Below are 18,149 nucleotides of genomic sequence, written 5' to 3'. Positions count from 1 at the left end.
CAACATTAACACAAATAGAAAGAAGGAAGGCTAACACCACCCTATGAGGAAACGATGAGCTGCACAATCGTTTTAAATAGCCAGTAACAAGTTTTTTAATTTCTGTGCTTAGCAAGGGGGAGGTTTGAAATAATAAGCATGCAAAGGCCGGGCAGTGGTGGTGCACGCCTTTAAATCCGGCACTTGGGAAGCAGAGGCAGGTGAATCTTAGTGAGTTCGAGGCAGGCCTGGTCTACAAAGGGAGTTCCAGGACAGCCAGGGCTGTTACACAGAGAAACCTGGTCTTGAAAAACAAAAACAAAACAAAAAAAGCTTACAAAATTAAATCCGGAGTCCACTGTCTTGGTGACTCCTTAAAAGGCTCTCTTTCCTTTCAAGTATCAAATAATGACTTGAGGGGCTGGAAACACAACTTAAAAGTTAAAAACACTTGCTGCTCTTGCAAAAAAAAAAAAAAAACAAAAAACAAAAAACCAAGTTCAGCTTCCAGCACTTAATTAGGCAACTCACAACTGTCTGCAACTCCAGTTCCAGAAGGTCCAATGCCCTCTTCAGGCATCAGCATACATGTGATACACACATATAACTCGGGCACATAGACATATATTTTTAAACAAAAAAGAATTACTTAAAACAAAGGAAAACAATTATCCACTAAATGCCTGTATCTGAGCACTATTAGATCTGGAGTATATGGAGACTTTTGTTCAAGACGAGGTCTCACTACCTAGTCCAGATTAGACCTAACCTTCCCATCCTCCTGCCTCAGCCTCCCTAGTACTAGGATTACAGGTGTATGCCATCACAGTTAGTATACTGAGAGAATTTCAAGGTTTGTTGTTACAACTGGACCATGTTATACCACTGTGCTTCTTCTGGTGGAGTGGTCTGGATGTTCAGATTAGGAGAAATGCTGTCATATGAGGCAGGGATGAGTGGCAATTGGGACAATTGGCAAAAAACACTACAATTGTGGCTCAGTAACTTCATTATATTATCTCCCCAAATACTAAGTCAAAAGCAACAGTCACCAAGAATCATCACACTGCATTGGCTTATTTGTCTTGCTCTGACAGTTAATTTCAAAATGGGACAGACTCAAAATAGGTAAAGCTCAGAAGCATAGATTCCTTAAACCTCTAGTCACAAGAAATCCTTGAGTTTCTGGCAAGCGTCTTGCTGCTCATGTCAAATCCATAGCTCTTCATGTAGCACTTCTAAAGCACACTGCAACGCTGCCACAGGTTCAACTCTAGTCCCGACAGTAAACACCAGTAAAAGAGCATCCTTCTGAGTCCTGCTCGCGACAAGGGCCATCCCTATCTGACCACGAAGTCTGAAAGCAAGCTGGTGTGCACGAGCCATTCCAACAGTTGATTACATCACTCCACCAAAGAACCATGCTCTACAGGAGGAGAGCAGCTTTGTCACACAACCCTTGAGATGTAAATGCCATTCCACACTTGCTCTGGGCTGGGGGATGGCTAAGTGTTAAAAGATGCACATGTCCAGTACATGAGAGGCCCTGGCTTCAATCTCCAGTGCTGGAAAAGAAGAGAAAAGAAAAGACACACAATCCACAAAACCCCTGGTGATAGCCTGAGAAATCATTACCTGAGTTTGAAGCCATCAGAACAGAAGGACTCAGCCCAGAATCACTAAAACAAAGAAAAGGAATTTAAATTTAGGTCTTATCAAAGGCAATTTCTAAAACCCCTCATAGGACTGGGAGCATTTATCAGGAAGATCATCCAAGAACAGCTGTGCTGAAACTGCAGGACACTCCAGAGGTCATCTCACTGTACAGGAAAGAAAACGTATTCCAAAGGGAAAAACTTCCCTCACCTTTGCTAAGGGCTTTTAACAGAGGACAGCACCAAAGCCATTTGCAGGAAAGGAAATTTTAACAAAAACCATACCAGCATCTAGGTGGGTACAGACAGGACTGAGAGTGGAGTTGAGACAGGGTTCACTGAGTATCCTCCACTGGCCTGGACCTCAGCAGGACTCCCTCCCCCACCCCTTCTAGAGCACTGCAATTACAGGTGTGTGCCACCACAACCCGTTTCAGAGACACTTTAAAAAAAAGAACAAAATAGGAACAGAGAATTACATAAGACCAGTTATGTTTCTGTTTTTGGGGAATAAGGTAGGGGGTTTTAAGACAAGGTTTCTCTGTATAGCCTTGGCTGTCCTAGAACTCACTTTATAAACCAGGCTGGCCTTGAATTCACATTTGCCAAGACTGCCCACTCTAGTTTCTTTCTTTCTTTTAAATTTTATTCATTTATTTATTCATTCATTTATTTATTTATTATGCAGTGATCTGTCTGCGAGTATGCCTGCAGGCCAGAAGGCTCAAGATCTCATTACAGATGGTTGTGAGCAACCATGTGAATGCTGGGAATTGAACTCAGGACCTCTGGAAGAATAGGCAGTGCTCTTAACCACTGAGCCATCTCTCTAGCCCCTCACTAGTTTCTTATGTCTGCCAATTTTATACTGTTTCTAGATGGACTTGTAAGAATCCTTACTACAGCCAGGCGGTGCTGGCGCACGTCTTTAATCCCAGCACTCGAGAGGCAGAGGCAGGGGGATCTCTATGAGTTTGAGGCCACCTTGGCCTACAAGAGCTAGTTCCAGGACAGGCTCCAAAGCTACAGAGAAACCCTGTCTCAAAAAAACAAAACCAATCTCCCCCCCCCCCCCCGCATTCCTTACTACTCTAACACCCAGAGTATCCACCAAAGTGTTTAAAAATACATGTAAAGGCCCAAGAATGCCAGAAGGAGTGCTTCCTTCAGCCTGCCCCAACTACATACATGTCAGCCTGCCGGCGGAGCCACTGCTGACATGCACTGCTGTCCTGGATGTACTGGAGAACTTCTGAGAGCATAGTGCGTTTAAGGCGCTCCTCCTCTCTAGTCTTCTTCAGGTGATCGTATGTCCTGGCACCTGGAGGGGCAGAAGACACCTGACTTCAAGGAAAATACAGCAGAGTCAAAGGGCCTTCTAACTGAGCTTAACCAACATTGCCACTTCAGGTTTCCTTTGCAAAACTGCTCTCATAACTTTTCCCAGCAGTCAATGTATGTCTGAGTCTGAAATATGTCATACTTGGTTCTACTTTTTCCATTTGTGAGTGGATCTGACTCAGGGCTCTGAACATCTTAAGATAGTACTATACTACTAAAGTATACAATTAGCTACTTGAAGACATATATAAGCACATATTCTTCCATCAAACCCAATTCCAATTTTTGTGCTACAACTTTCCTCTCTATCACATACGTACAGAAAGCAGAACTAGGCAACCAGACTGAATTATCAGAGTCCACATATGTTTCTTATGCAACAGAAGGGTTACCTAGTGTCTTCTATACATCAATAAAGTTATACAGATTTCAGACTACCATACCAGTGGCTCTAACCAATTATTTTGTTATTTTTCTTTTCTTTTTTGGGTTTGTCTTTCTCTCTCTTTTTTTTTTTTTGTTTTTTGTTTTTCGAGACAGGGTTTCTCTGTAGCTTTGGAGCCTCTCCTAGAACTAGCTCTTGTAGACCAGGCTGACCTTGAACTCACAGAGATCCGCCTGACTCTGCCTCCCGAGTGCTAGGATTAAAGGCCTGTGCCACCACCGCCCTGCTTTAAGAGACTTAAAGAGCTAGTAAATAGAGGAGTCAGAACCTAACCATAAGCAATCCAGTCTTTTATGTGCTTGTTTGCTAGGTCTGAACACAGGGTCCTGCACATGGGTGGTAAGCATTCTAACGCTGATAGACACCCCCAGGTCTATGCTGCCTAGTCAGAGCCTTTCCTTACAGTCTAGCTCTTCTATTAACTAGCTCTTTAATCTCTCTTTTTTTTCTTTTTTGCCCCTGAGATATGGTTTCTCTATGTAGCTTTGTAGACCAGGCTATCCTTGAATTCACAGATAACTACCTGCCTCTGCCTCTCGTGTGATTAAAGGCATGAGCCACTGCTGACTGGCTCTTTAATCTCTTTAAGGCTTGATTTCTTCATTAAATAGAAGTGATGATATCTCTTAAGCATGTCATGTTATCCAATGATTTGAAAGTAAAATATGTATTCCATAGACCTGGTATATGTTAAAAAATGATAGATATTTACCACTATTAAAAAAGTATACCAGCACTTTAAGTAAACTGGATGTAAACACCTTCTGGTAAATAAAAAATGATTATATGCATAAATAAAATTTAAAAGACTGAGGTTAAAATCTGGAACATAAGGATCACACACACCACTCTACCTCACTCTGGTGTATTTGTGTGTCTGTAGACAGCCCCACTCTGTAGTCCAGGCTGGTCTAGAATATGCTAAACAGACTTGGCTGGCCCCAAACTCAAGTCATCTTCCTTCTTCTGCCTCCCCAGTGCTGGGACTAAAAATGTGAGTTACCATGCCCGGCTAAGATTTTTTTTAAAGAGCCACAGCAGACTCCTAATTTTAAAGCACTGTTTCTTTTTGCTGTGTGCCATAACTTTTATTCTGTCTTGATAAGATAATGATATTTATAGGAACTCTGTAAACTCAACTGAAAAGCTATTTTTTTTAAACTTTTTAAGACCTCAGAGATTCACTTTGTACCTGCAAGTCACCGGCACTTTGACAGTGTAGACATCGGAAGCATACTTACTACAAAAATTGGTAATGCCTGCTGTCCTATATTCTTGGAGTCTCTTGATTTCCCTCCGGAGTTCAAATTCCACTGTTTCCCCAGGAGAACAAAGGAGAAAAATTGTTAAAAACAAATCAATGTCAGAGAGCGGCTGGGTGTATTTCAGCAATTATGCCATATGTACAAGGTGGGGTCACTTCATCTCAGGATACATTTTACTTTGAACATCTCATCAGAAATGCCTCCCAAGATAGGTGGTTGTGATGCATGTCTTTAATCCCAGCACTCCCAAGTGGTGGGAGGCAGAGGCAGGAGAATCTCTGTTAGTCTGAGGCCAGCCTGGTCTACAGAGTGAGTTCCAGGACAGCCAAGCCTACACAGAGAAACCATATCTTGAAAAACAACAAAAAATAATAAAATAAAATATAAATAAGTATAAATAAAATAAAAAAGCTAATTTTAAAAATGTAGTTAAAATGCAGTATTCCTGTTCTGCGCTAGCACTTCTCACCCATCCATGCTCTCTGATGCAGTTTGTCTGTGGAGGAGACCCTGCTGCATGGTTAGGACAAAGCTTTGCTCAAGTCCTGGTTTCTTTTTAGCTTTTTCCTACAGGGACTAAAGAGCGCTGCATTTTCTATGGAGCACACAGCTCAGACCGCACTGTTGGGTATTCTGTGACAGAGCAGTCCAAGCTGGGTGCTTTTCCAACATGTGCTGAAGGAAAGCCACCCACAGGTGACACATAAGCCAGGAATGATATAAACTAGGACAGGAAGCAAAGGCTAAGTCACTAGATACCAACCACACAAAGAATGACAACCAAACAAGGTTTCCAGAGGACAATCAACCTGGCTCAGATAAATGCCTGTGATTCTTCCTAAGAAATATTTGCACCATGAGAGCAATGGTAAAGCACTTTTCAGATAATACAACAAAAAACTTTCCAGAACTAAACTGAGGAGCCAAATAAACATACAGCTCTCATGAGGAGAGTATAGAAATAAAACCCCAGTGCAGGCTGCCTCAAAGTCTTAGGCCTTCCTGCTTAACAACTTCAATTTTTTATAGTGGAAAATCCAATTAGAATTGGAATGAATGCTCTTGGGAATACCAGAGAAAGGCCAGAGGAAGATGGAAATATTGTTTCCATGAGCCAACAAGCCTGTTCCCATGACTGAAATTAATTTTAATATTAAAATATTTATTAGCGATACTATGATGTTTGGAATTGGCTTCAAAATAACCAGTTTATGAACAAGAGGGTAGGGGAGTTCCTAGTTCCCTTCAGATGAAGCTGGATGGGTACTATGTTGAAAACCACCGAAGTTGGCTACACAGACACAGGAATTCACTCTGTTGTTTCCTCTGTAAGAAGTAAAAACTGCTACACATGGTAGCACATATCTGTAAACCAGTTCTTGGAAGACAAAGACAGGAGGACTTGCAAGTCAGTCTGAGCCTAGCTTGGATTACTCAGAAAGTTCCAGGCCAGCCCAGGCTACACACACAGCAAGACCCTGTATTAAAACAATGATAAAAACAAACAAAAGACACCAAAAAGAAAACTAATAAAAACAGAACACAGTAACAACAATGAAAAAAATCCCCTCAAACAATTTTTTAAAAAAGCCCTGTATTAACTTGTAAGTTACTAAGTTTTCTCCCTCTTTGGCATGTAGGGTTGTGCATGTGTGTGGTATGTACATGTACACAGAGATCAGGAGGACATGGGTGTCCTATTCCATCATTTCCCACCTTATTCCTTTGAGATAGTTTCTTACTGAGTCTAGAGCTAGGTGCTGGCCAGCAAACCCAGCAACACCCGTTTCTACCTCCTACAAGCACTAGTGCGGACAAATACAGCTTTCCATGTAAGTGTTGGGATCTAAACTTAGGTCATCATGTTTATGCAGCAAGCACTCTTACCCACTGAGCTATTCCCTTGCCCCTCACTAAGCTTCTAATCTCCTTACACACACACACACACACACACACACACACACTCTTCCAAAAAACACCTACATGCATGGCTTTCAATGAACTTGTCATGTTCCACTGGTCCCACAATCCTTGCAAATCGCCTCATTGTTTCATAAAGGTCTTGGACCTCCTTGGGATACCGCCGCTCCATTACTAGAAAAAGTGAAACGTAACATCACAGAGAATGTAAGCACTTCTGAGTTTCTGGTATTATTTTTTAAACAAGCAGTAAAATGTAAGGACATTTTCCTACCCTCACATGACTAACTTGCCCATTACAGCATGCAAACAACAGCTGAGAATGCAAATCACTAATCATAATTACAGCATCACAGCGCCTCACAAAGGGATGCTGTTATCATGGAGATCATCTTTACTTCTAAGTACTGTTGATGTCCTTGCTCACGTCTTTTAATCCGCACGAGACAAGGCAGAAGACCAGGCATTGTCGTCACAAGAGAGAAGGGAATTAAAGGCAGAATCTATGTTATCAGACAGAACTCTGGCTAAATTTCTGCAGGATTACTGGAGGAAAACAAGGAAAGCAAGGACATAAGAAACCTTCCAGCTAGTATGGAAGCATGAGCCTATAATCTCAGAACTTGAGGTTCAGGCAGGAAGACCATCAGAAGTCTGAGGTCAGCCCTTCTCTAGAATAGAGACTTTCAAGCCAGCCAGAGCAAATAGCAAAACGTTGTCTCCAAAAAAAAAAAAAAAAAAAAAAAAAAAAACCAAAAACAAAGAACATCCAGAAAAGGTCAATCAACTATGTGCATATGTCATCCCGTGCAACAAGCTGATTTATTTAAGGCACTCTTCCAACTGTGAGACACCTCCAGCCCCTCTGATCTTTCTACCAAAAAAAAAAAAAAATTGTTTTAAGCATACACGAGTGCTTTGCTTGCATGTGTGTATGTGTATCACATGTGTGCCCACAGAAGTAAAAAGAGCGCATCAAATCCCCTGGAACTGGAATAATAAATAGATGGTTGTGAGCCACCACGTGAGTGCTCGGACCCAAACCCTGGCTCTCTGCAAGAGCAGCAAGTGCTCTTAACTACTGAGCCGTCTCTACAGCCCTACAAAAATGTTTTCATAACCTGAGACCAAGGTTATGTTTAACACATAATTTTGAAACATGACTGTCTAGAAAATGATCCATTAATATTCATGCTGTAATTACTATAACAATTAATTCTTAGGCAATGCTGTTGACTATAAATGAATAGCTTTTTACTGTCACCATGAATCAGAGCTGCCTCGAATGCCTTTGGTTTCGTTTTGCTTTGGTTTCTGTACAAGGGATCAACATCATCCCAAACATGCTACATACCCCTCTACTACTGGAGTTACCCACAAGTTCTGCATCAGAATTTTCAAATCTACCTAGGTAATGCTAGCTAGCATGCAATGTGGATTATGAGCACTCCCACAACAACCTGAAAGTACTTAAAAGTGTTAAAAAAATTTAGAACAGGAACAGTGTTAGAAAAATTTAGAACAGAAAAAAAAAAAATCAGCTCATACTCACATCGGAACTTTCTAAGATTGACTAATCCATGATCTCTTATAATCCTAGAATGAAAAACCATAATAATGTATGTATTAAAAGTAAGTTTTAAATTTTGCGTGTTTTATATGTTATAGTTGTTACACATCCTAACTATTAAGAGGTGGAACATCAGGGTCCAGAGAGTCAAGTGTCCACATGCTTCTGAATTAGCCTCTAAATGGAGAATGGTACATTGTCCTTCTTGGGGTATAGAGGACACTCACAGATGATTCAGTTACCAGTGACAAATGCTGAAAAATATGTGCTTGTCAAGATGATTGAGAAGGAAATCTGCCCATATCATGAGACTAATCTACACAATTTATCGAAGTGATAATTAACAACAGTCATTTAAGGGAAACTACTAGCCTTGAAAGGACACACTGATCGCACATTAATCATTCACAACCATACGTTTACATACTTTGAAGCCACTTGAAATAAATATAGATTAAACATGCTTAAACGGAGAGCATTATAAAACATAACAGCAACTCTTAACAACCGAATTCTGAATTCTGCAAGATCACATGGTAAGCTACAAGTGGAGTTTCTTTTTCTTTTTTAATTTTTTATTCATTTTACACACCAACCACAGTTTTCCCTGCCTCCCTTCCCCAACCAATCCACTCTTCAGAGAGGGTAAGCCCTCCCATAGGGAGTCAACAAAGCCTGGCATATCAAGTTAAGTGGAGTGTTTTTGTTTGTTTTCTGAGACAGGGTTTCTCTGAGGAACAGTCCTGGGTGTCCTGGAACTCACTCTGTAGACCAGGCTGGCCTTATTTACAGAAATCTGCCATTCTCTGCCTCCTGAGTGCTGGGATTAAAGGCATGCGCCATCACTCCCGGCTATGTGGAGTGTTCTTATAGATAACATGCAACCAACAGCCCAAAGGTCAGAGAGAACAGGATGGCTTTTCTTTTCTTTTTTTTTTTTTTTGGTTTTTCGAGACAGGGTTTCTCTGTGGCTTTAGAGCCTGTCCTGGAGCTAGCTCTTGTAGACCAGGCTGGTCTCGAACTCACAGAGATCCGCCTGCCTCTGCCTCCCGAGTGCTGGGATTAAAGGCGTGCGCCACCACCGCCCGGCCCAGGATGGCTTTTCTATACTTACTTTTTTCGTCTTTGCCTCTCTTTTAACCTGGAATGATAGATATCCACCACAGCCATCTTCAGAGCTATAAATACAAATACACATAAATAAACATAAAAATAAAAGACAAAAAAAAAAAAAAAACCCCAACAACCCTGGCAAACAATTATTTTCAAGGGCCAGCTCCCGAGAGCTGGGAAAGTACGCACCACCATGCCTGGCTTACCCAAACCTTAACTATTCCATGAAGAGTATCTTAGCACACAAAACTTCTCTATCAGTAAATAATAATTGTTATCATTATTCTGGTAGCACTGGCAACCAAACCAGACCAGACAAGTTCTGTATCACTGAGCTAAACCTCCAGTTCAAAAATGAGTGTTGTTATAACTGCACAGGATGCAGCTCAAGAGACAATGACAGGACAGCATTGATGGACAGTGTTGGCATGTTCCTAGAGTAACATCTTCAGGTGGGCAGCAGCAACTGTTTACAGCGCTGAGTTGGTGCATTTTGTGATGAAAAGATGTGTTAAGCAGCTTAACCACAGTAAAAGCCATGCTTTGCTTGCCTGCGCATGCCCCAACCCTTTCTAGTTTTAGTCTCAGGGTAAACAAGAAAAGGACAAGCTGGAATCAGCACAACAGTCCTGCTCTTTCTTTCCCATTTTCAAAGTTCCTAAGGTTTCTGTTCTTGTCTCTTTTCACTCCTCACCTCACTCCTCAAGCTCCTTGGCTCCCAGGGTTCCATGTTCCATCAGACCACACTATCTAAAACTCTCACAATTATTTTAAGCAGCACATCCTGCTGGATATCCCTATTTACACGGCTTCCATTGCAAACTTACATATTCTGCTTCTTTCCCATCTTAAAACTCTTAACCACAGTTAACAGCATTATAGTAACCTAATTGTTTAAGACAGAAACCAACCTGGAACCTCTTTCCCCTCTTCCTACATAGCCAGCTAGAATCTTAGCTAAATGTAGCATTTCCCAAATGCATCTCTTTCTGTCTAATCCCATCATTCAACTCAGGCATCTTGTTGTCCTGATGCCTCCTTACAGAAGAACTTTATCATACTTACTGACTATGGTCCCTGCCTTCTTCAACTCCCTCCCTCCAAATGGGACTAAGAGCATTATTTTACAACAAATATTTAATGGTACAGCTCATTTGCTTCTAATTCTTCAGCTACACCCCCTACTGACAGAGGCTCAAGCTCTACACAGTATGTACGGCCTTCCACTGTCTTGTTTCCTATTCTTCCCTCATAGGCCCTCTATACCATATTCAGAAAACCAGCTCCAGACTCCACAGCTGCTAAGAACAGATCTAAATGCAGGTGACCCGGGTCCAGAGCTAAGAAAAACAATGAAGCCACGCCTTTAATTCTCTGCAGAGGCAGGTGGATCTCTGAATTTGAGGCCAGCCTGGTCTACAGAGTGAGTTTCAGAACAGCAAGAGAAACCCCATCTCAGAAAAACAATGAGCCTTCCATGTGTTGACTATCTGTTAGTGGCTTTACTTTTTCTGCTGCTCCTATCCTAAATCTGGCTTGATGGAGGAGAGTTATCTGTCTATGTTACTTTTATTGGTTAATTAATAAAGAAAACTGCCTTGGCCCTTTAAGAGAACAGAAAATTAGGTAGGCAGAGTAGACAGAACAAAATGCTGGGTAGCAGGCAGTGGGGAGACGCTTCAAGCAGTCACCATAGTGAGTCGCCATGCTTCTCCTCTCCGAGATGGACGCAGGTTAAGATCTCTCCTGGTAAGCCACACCTCGTGGTGCTACACGGATTACTAAATATGGGTTAAAGGAAGATGTGAGAATTAACCAATAAGAGGCTACAGATTGGCGCTCCAACGTGGTGACTAAATCCACTTAAAAACCTGAGAGGGCATTAAATAAAGGAGAGAGAGAGTTTAACACAGCTTTTTGCTGTTTGCCTGGACGTGCTGTAGAGAGATTTCCTGTTTCGGCAATAGCAGCAGAGAAAACGCTGAGTCATTTTAAAACGTGGCTTCCTGGTGCTGTGCTGCCAGTGCAAACTCTGGCTATAAAGCATTTCAATGGCTTTCATGGGCCTGGATATTTGTGTTCCCGCTTGGGATCAGAAGGAGAGTGCACTGAGACCAGGCCAATGGCTCACTGCTCCCTGCCTGCACCTGGGCAGATGGCGGTGAGTGGGAGAACATGGCGGATTTCTGCCGCCATACAGAGAGATGATTCCAGGCTGCGTAGTGCTCTGCGCGTCAGATTTGGCTATAACTTGGATAAAAAGAGTTTCTATGCTACATGCTCAGTCTCAGAGTTAAAATGCTGAGTGCGGCTCCTACCTGGCAGCCCCAGAGCTAGCACAAAATGGCAGTCCTCCATTTTGAAATTGGAGAGAGGTGGAACCAACATCCAGAGCAGCCCGCAGCTCTGCAGCCAAGAGCTGCTACTGATTCAGTCACAAGCGGCTCCACCATGTTGGACTGGGCGTGGCAAGCTCACAGTACCTGTTTTTGACCTAGGAATGTCACAGCTTAGATTCTTAAGTGCTTAGTGATTTAAAACTACAAAACAAAAGTGCTCCTGGATAGTAAAAAAATTACAGATTCACAATAGGACAGATTCAGACATAAAAGACTTTTAAATGAGTCACAATGTTGGATAAATGTACGTAGGCTTGAGAGAGAAAAAAAATATAAAAAATAAAGTTAATGCCTTTAAAAAAAGGATAAAGTCTTTATAGAGACAAAATAAAGTGATAGAGTAAAAATAAGCCACGTAAAAATGAAAAATTCACAGAGAGTCTGGATTATGTATTTTATTGTGTTTTCTTTAAAATTTTTGACTGTAAAGGAGCTAAGTACAGAGAGACATTTTATTATATGGGCTGCCAGGCTAGACCAGAATGGACATCTTAACGGTATGACTTTAAAATTTGGATCTAAGAACATGATGCTTTGGAAAAGAGTTTCTTCTTTTGTTTTCACAGAGGACGAGACTCTGTGGATTGCTTCTATCCCAATATGGTATGATAGACCACGCCCTCCTAAAAGGTTGCTGTGAACACTCTCAAAAAATTACTTCGCTCAACTGCCGACTGAGATAAACCTGACACACAGGTTACACCATAAAAGACCTAAATAACAGTGCCCCCATTCAGCAAAAAGCAGTTTGGAGAGATTACTACGTCCATATTCCCAAATATTGTTTATAAATGTTCGTTTACATTTAAAGATAATTTGCATTGGTATGGATTTTAAGGTCAATTTTGTTATATGTATATGTATATGTATTTCTGTTTTTTTTTTTTTTTTTGTTTTGTTTTGTTTTTTTTCGAGACAGGGTTTCCCTGTAGTTTCTAGAGCCTGTCCTGGAACTAGCTCTTGTAGACCAGGCTGGCCTCGAACTCAGAGATCCGCCTGCCTCTGCCTCCCGAGTGCTGGGATTAAAGGCGTGCGCCACCACCGCCCGGCTGTATTTCTGTTCTTGATTAAGGTATTGTGATTGTGTAGTTTATTTAAGAATGTAATGTCTAATTAGAAAATATAGGTTAATGGATAATCATCAATAATAGTCAAGCTTATAGTCATGTTAGATTTTCTAGATGTGCATAGATATATTTCAGATAGGCATTCTTCATATCTTTCAAAGACTACAAAACATGGCATTTAATGTTTTAATAACTTAGGGTTTTTCATGATAATGAGACACGTCTGCTCCTGGCAGCACCAATCTACTTCGAGAGGAAGATGGGCATCAAAGAGGCTACTTACGGAGTTTGTTAGCCATTTGGGCAAGAAACTGCTCTTGCCTGGACTGTTGCATAAACTGGACACAAGGAACCCACAGAAAGAGGACTGCTAAACTTGCCTAAAGGTGAGATGGTCTTTCGGGGTTCCTGATTCATGAAAGAGTCTACGAGACGTTCTAAAGGACACAACAAAAAGTGACTGAACTGTCTTTGGAATTTCCTGCTTCATGAAAATGTCTGCTAGATACTTATGGGCCTGTAGGCTGAAGATGGATGCCCCAACGGTACAGAGGAACTTTGGGTGACTGTCCAGGCAGCGAGTTGTCTCTGTCATTTCTAGAGTTTAAAAGTTGCATATGACTTGTTTACTTAGATAATATTATATCCTTCTGGAGTCTTTGATGGAGTTAAAAAATAAATAGACAGTTATAGCTTTCCTTAGTTATGATAAAAGATAAAATAGATCTAAATATTGTAACTGTAATACTTGCTTGATAACTGTTTTGTTATATGTAATTTTGCTATGTTAAAGTTAAAGCCTTTCTTTTTTGTTTAAACAGAAAAAGGGGAAATGATGGAGGAGAGTTATCTGTCTATGTTACTTTCATTGGTTAATTAATAAAGAAAACTGCCTTGGCCCTTTAAGAGAACAGAAAATTAGGTAGGTGGAGTAGACAGAACAAAATGCTGGGTAGCAGGCAGTGGGGAGACGCTTCAGGCAGTCGCCATAGTGAGTCGCCATGCTTCTCCTCTCCGAGATGGACGCAGGTTAAGATCTCTCCTGGTAAGCCACACCTCGTGGTGCTACACGGATTACTAAATATGGGTTAAAGGAAGATGTGAGAATTAACCAATAAGAGGCTACAGATAATGGGCCAGGCCGTGTTTAAAAGAATACAGTTTCTATGTAATTATTTGGGGTAAAGTTAGCCGGGTGGCGGGACACAGCCCTGCCACTTCTTTCTACACTGGCTTATTAATAAAAAATTTAAAGTTTTTTTTTAAAAAAACCCACAGGCAGTTTATAATTAGAAGACCTCTAGGGTTACAAAATAAAGACTCATTATTAGCAATTCTAGAAGAAACTACAAGACATAACAGCACTACACTGCTTAATAACCACACTTCTGTTGAGTCTGAAAGCACTTTTAATTTAATGACTTTAGTACGTTCTGGAGCTATCTTAAGAACTGTTACCACCTCCTTAAGCTTTGTGTACTGTAATGTATGATCGGGTTTTTTAATTACTGAATATATTCATGAAAGAAAGAAGTCCTAGCATTGCAAAGCAATGACTTTTGAAAAACCAAAGTGCATAATCCAAGTGTCAGGAAATATAATCTTTAAATGAACTGGTGTAGGAGAATGGTCTGTATTCTGTCAATTATATTTTAAATAAACGCTGAATGGCCAGTAGCCAGGCAGGAAGTATAAGAAGGACAACCAGACAGGAAGTAGAGGTGGGTCAAGGAGAACAGTAGAATTCTGGGAAGAGGAAAGCTTGGTCCACAGCCATTGTGACCCATCCACAGAAGAAGCAAGATGTGACTGCCCCGCCGGGTAAGGTACCGAGCCACGTGGGTAACACAGATAAGAATAATGGGCTAATATAAGTTATAAGAGTTAATGGCCAATCAGTTTATAACTAATGTAAAACTCTGTGTAATTTCTTTGGGACTTAATGACTCTGGGAACCAGGCAGGACAGAAAACTCAGTCATCAATGAACCAGTTTTTCTAGCAATGAATTTGACTGTGTATTGGAATATACATTTATCTTACAAAAGTAAGCTTCATTTCAAATTAAGAGCCCAGAGCCCCTGGAATGCTGGTAATTCAAAAGCACCACAATCTCATCTTTACCCCGTACAGAGGTCCAAGTTCAAGATTAGCCTAGGATTGCAATGAGTCATGTTCTATTACTTTTAAACACCCCCCCCCCAAAAAAAAATCTTATTAAGCACAGTAACTCAGACTTCATCTGGCTGAACCTCCTACTCAAGGCCCAGTTACCTTTCCCAGCAGTAGTCCCTGAAGATTCCTCCACAGAGACAGCTTGAAGCCCACATTTCTACTCAAACCATAATATATGGTAGGGGGAAAAAAAGACTAAAAAGAATTTATTTCTTTTATTGTATGAAGGTAAACAAAAAAGTCTCAAGCAATGTACAATCCTGGTAGACTAGGGGCAAGATAATAAATTTTAGTTGGGCATGGTAGCACATACATACAATCCTAATACTTGGAAGTAGTGTTAGCATTCCAGTCCAACCTATGTTATATGAAAACCTGTCTTAAAAAAATATATGGGCCGGGCGGTGGTGGCGCACGCCTTTAATCCCAGCACTTGGGAGGCAGAGGCAGGCGGATCTCTGAGTTCGAGGCCAGCCTGGTCTACAAGAGCTAGCTCCAGGACAGGCTCTAGAAACTACAGGGAAACCCTGTCTCGAAAAACCAAAAAAAAAAAAGAAAAAAAGAAAAAAATATATGTTTGGAGTCTCTGAGGGTATACCTCTAGGACTCACTGACTTGAGCTAGGTCCCACTTCCTAAGCTCCTGAGTGTCTGTCATCTCCCAATAGGGCCTCCAGATGGTGAACTCATGAATGGACTAATCCACTGAGCTCAGCAGCCCCCATGACCCAACCCCTCTGAATAACGAGGCACTGGGAACAAGCCTTCAACACAAGAGCCTCAGAGGTGACCTCTCAGACTCAAACCATAACGATGACTGGATTTTAAGATAGCGTATCTCTTCAGAGTTGACAGCCATAGGACATTGTGAGGTGTCACCGTGAAGGGGAAGAATGTAATGATTGGGATTCGGTGGAGAATTTAGACTGGTTTCTCACTGAAGCCAGAACAATGAAGACAGAAAGGGTGGTAAGGCTTGGTGTGTGCAGCGTTGGCTTCTAAAGCAAGTATAAATAAGCCTTCTCCAGGGGGAAGGTGGCCCCGAGGAACAGGGAGCCCAGGTTGCAGAATCCCTTGAACCTCCAAATCCTTAGGACCTGCGTGGGTTTCTAAAGACACAGGATTTGCCCAAGTCCAGTGCAGTCACAGGGATGTTTGTAAAATAGTTATAGGGGAAAAATAGGATATATCTTCACTTATAAATAAAAAAGTTTGCTAAATATGTGTGTGTGTGTGTGTGTGTATGTATATATGTATGTGTGTGTTTTAGGTAACAAACTTGTGGGTTTTTTTTTCTTCCCTCCTTTCTTTCTGGAGACATTCTCACTATGAAGCCCTGGCTGGCCTAGAACTAACTAGGAAGGACCTTGTTGCCCTCGAATTCACAGAGATCTGCCTGTTTCTGCCTCCCCAGTGCTGGGAACATTACAAACTTCTATTTAACAGACAGGTGGTGGGTAGGCTGTGGAAGGGATATGAAAAAGGAAGAAAGCAGGAATCTCTGACATGTATATAATGAAGTTTCTTATGAGAATAGAAGGACTGAGAAGTAACAATTCCAAACAGAAGCGAACAAAAGTAGTAATAGTGGAAACACTTCGAGAACTCACACTTAGGTTCTTTAAATCCTTCACTTCACTTATCTATCCATTTAGATAAATTCTACAGAGAAGAAGTAGCTTGGAGATCTGTGAAAATTAGGGATACTTTTGATAAGAACATTTCTGTAATTTTGTAAAACACTAACCTTACCATGTTGTTTCCCAAGCCTTGTGTAGGAATGACTAAATTAAAATGAGAAAGTCTTAAGACTGCACTACAAAAATAATCTATAAATAAATACTGTTAACCACTGGTTCTACTGCTTGATCATTTTAGTGCCACTGGCTCCAGGCAACAAGGAAAGAAAAGAAATCACAGCAATGGGAGGAGAACTGGAATTCTACAAGAGAAAAATTAGTATTTGAAACTACCCCCTTTCCTTACAAAGCACACTCAGCAGCAAAGACTGTAAGATCTTAACAACCTGGGAGGCACTGAGCAGGATGGAAATGAGAAGGCAGGCGCAGCGAGAATGGGATTCATTAATTCACAGTCCACTCTGAGCAGTTCAGAGCTCCAAGTACAAGTTGCCAGACAAACTAGCCAGAGGCCACTAAAGAGAACCACGCAGAACCTACCCACTGACATGAGGTCCTGAAATTTCAGCTCTGGGGGAAGAATAGCTGCCCTGTGATTACACTGGGGACTGATAGTTTCCAAATGGCTGGCCTTAAAATATGTCAAGAAGTGGGTAGAAGACAGAGGCAGATCCTTCCCACTGCAATGTATTTCTAACATTGTTCAAAATAGCCAGCAACATGTTTCTGTTTTCTTGACAGAAGGCACTTACTGCTTGCTTGGCAAGAATATCAACTGAGAGGAATGAACTGCAGAGGCCAACCAAAACCCTCACTGCACGGGCACAAACACAGATCTGTACCTCAGGTAACCAAAACCCTCACTGCACGGGCACAAACACAGATCTGTATCTCAGGTAACCAAAACCCTCACTGCACGGGCACAAACACAGATCTGTACCTCAGGTAACCAAAACCCTCACTGCACGGGCACAAACACTGACCTGTACCTCAGGTAATCCTCAGAAGTAAAGCTTTATAAATTGCACCTGTAATCCCAGTATTTGGGAGGTTGAGGCAGGAGGATTATGTTCAAGGTCATTCTCCACGTGAGTCCGAGCCCAGCTTGAGCTACTTGAGACTCTGCCACAAAAAAATAAGGGATAAGACTGAAGAGATGTCTCAGAGGTCAAGAGCGCTTGCAGAGGACTGTAGCTCAGCTCCTAGCACCCATGTCTGGTGGCTCAAACGGCTTGTAACTAAGCCAGGTGTGCTGTCACTTGTCCTTAATACCAGCACCTGTGCGTTAAGACCAGCGTGGTCTACAGAGCAAGTTCCAGGACTGCTTCCAGGATATACAGAGAAACCCTGCCTCAAAATAATAAATGACTACATAAATAAATAAGAAAGGCTTGCAATTCAAGCTCCAGGGGGAGCTGACATGTCTGGCTGGCATCTGTAGGTTCCTGCACTCACACGCATATAAGCATGCACACACATAAACAGATATAACATGAAAGAGTAAAAATAAAGTGCTTTTGTGATAGGATCTCTATGCAGTCCTGGCTGTTCTGGAACTCACTACACAGACCAGGCTGACCTC

General features: G+C 41.5%; 1 protein-coding gene across 2 annotated transcripts in view; it reads right to left on the bottom strand.

Moving 5' to 3' along the window:
- The window catches only part of Tada2a (transcriptional adaptor 2A), a 51,478-nt gene that overhangs the window by 4,723 nt on the left and 28,606 nt on the right, over positions 1-18,149 (bottom strand). For both annotated transcript variants that reach the window (XM_038328130.1, XM_038328129.1), the window contains 6 exons: positions 9,290-9,353; positions 8,158-8,201; positions 6,669-6,779; positions 4,662-4,733; positions 2,823-2,955; positions 1,615-1,658 (listed from right to left, as the gene is read on the bottom strand). In XM_038328130.1, coding sequence (XP_038184058.1) covers positions 1,615-1,658; positions 2,823-2,955; positions 4,662-4,733; positions 6,669-6,779; positions 8,158-8,201; positions 9,290-9,353 — 468 coding nt within the window. The remainder of the gene's footprint in view (positions 1-1,614; positions 1,659-2,822; positions 2,956-4,661; positions 4,734-6,668; positions 6,780-8,157; positions 8,202-9,289; positions 9,354-18,149) is intronic.

Source organism: Arvicola amphibius, chromosome 4, assembly GCF_903992535.2.
Source record: "Arvicola amphibius chromosome 4, mArvAmp1.2, whole genome shotgun sequence".
Lineage (NCBI taxonomy): Eukaryota > Metazoa > Chordata > Mammalia > Rodentia > Cricetidae > Arvicola > Arvicola amphibius.
Note: the sequence above shows the minus strand (reverse complement) of the source record. Positions and strands in the feature narration are given on the sequence as shown.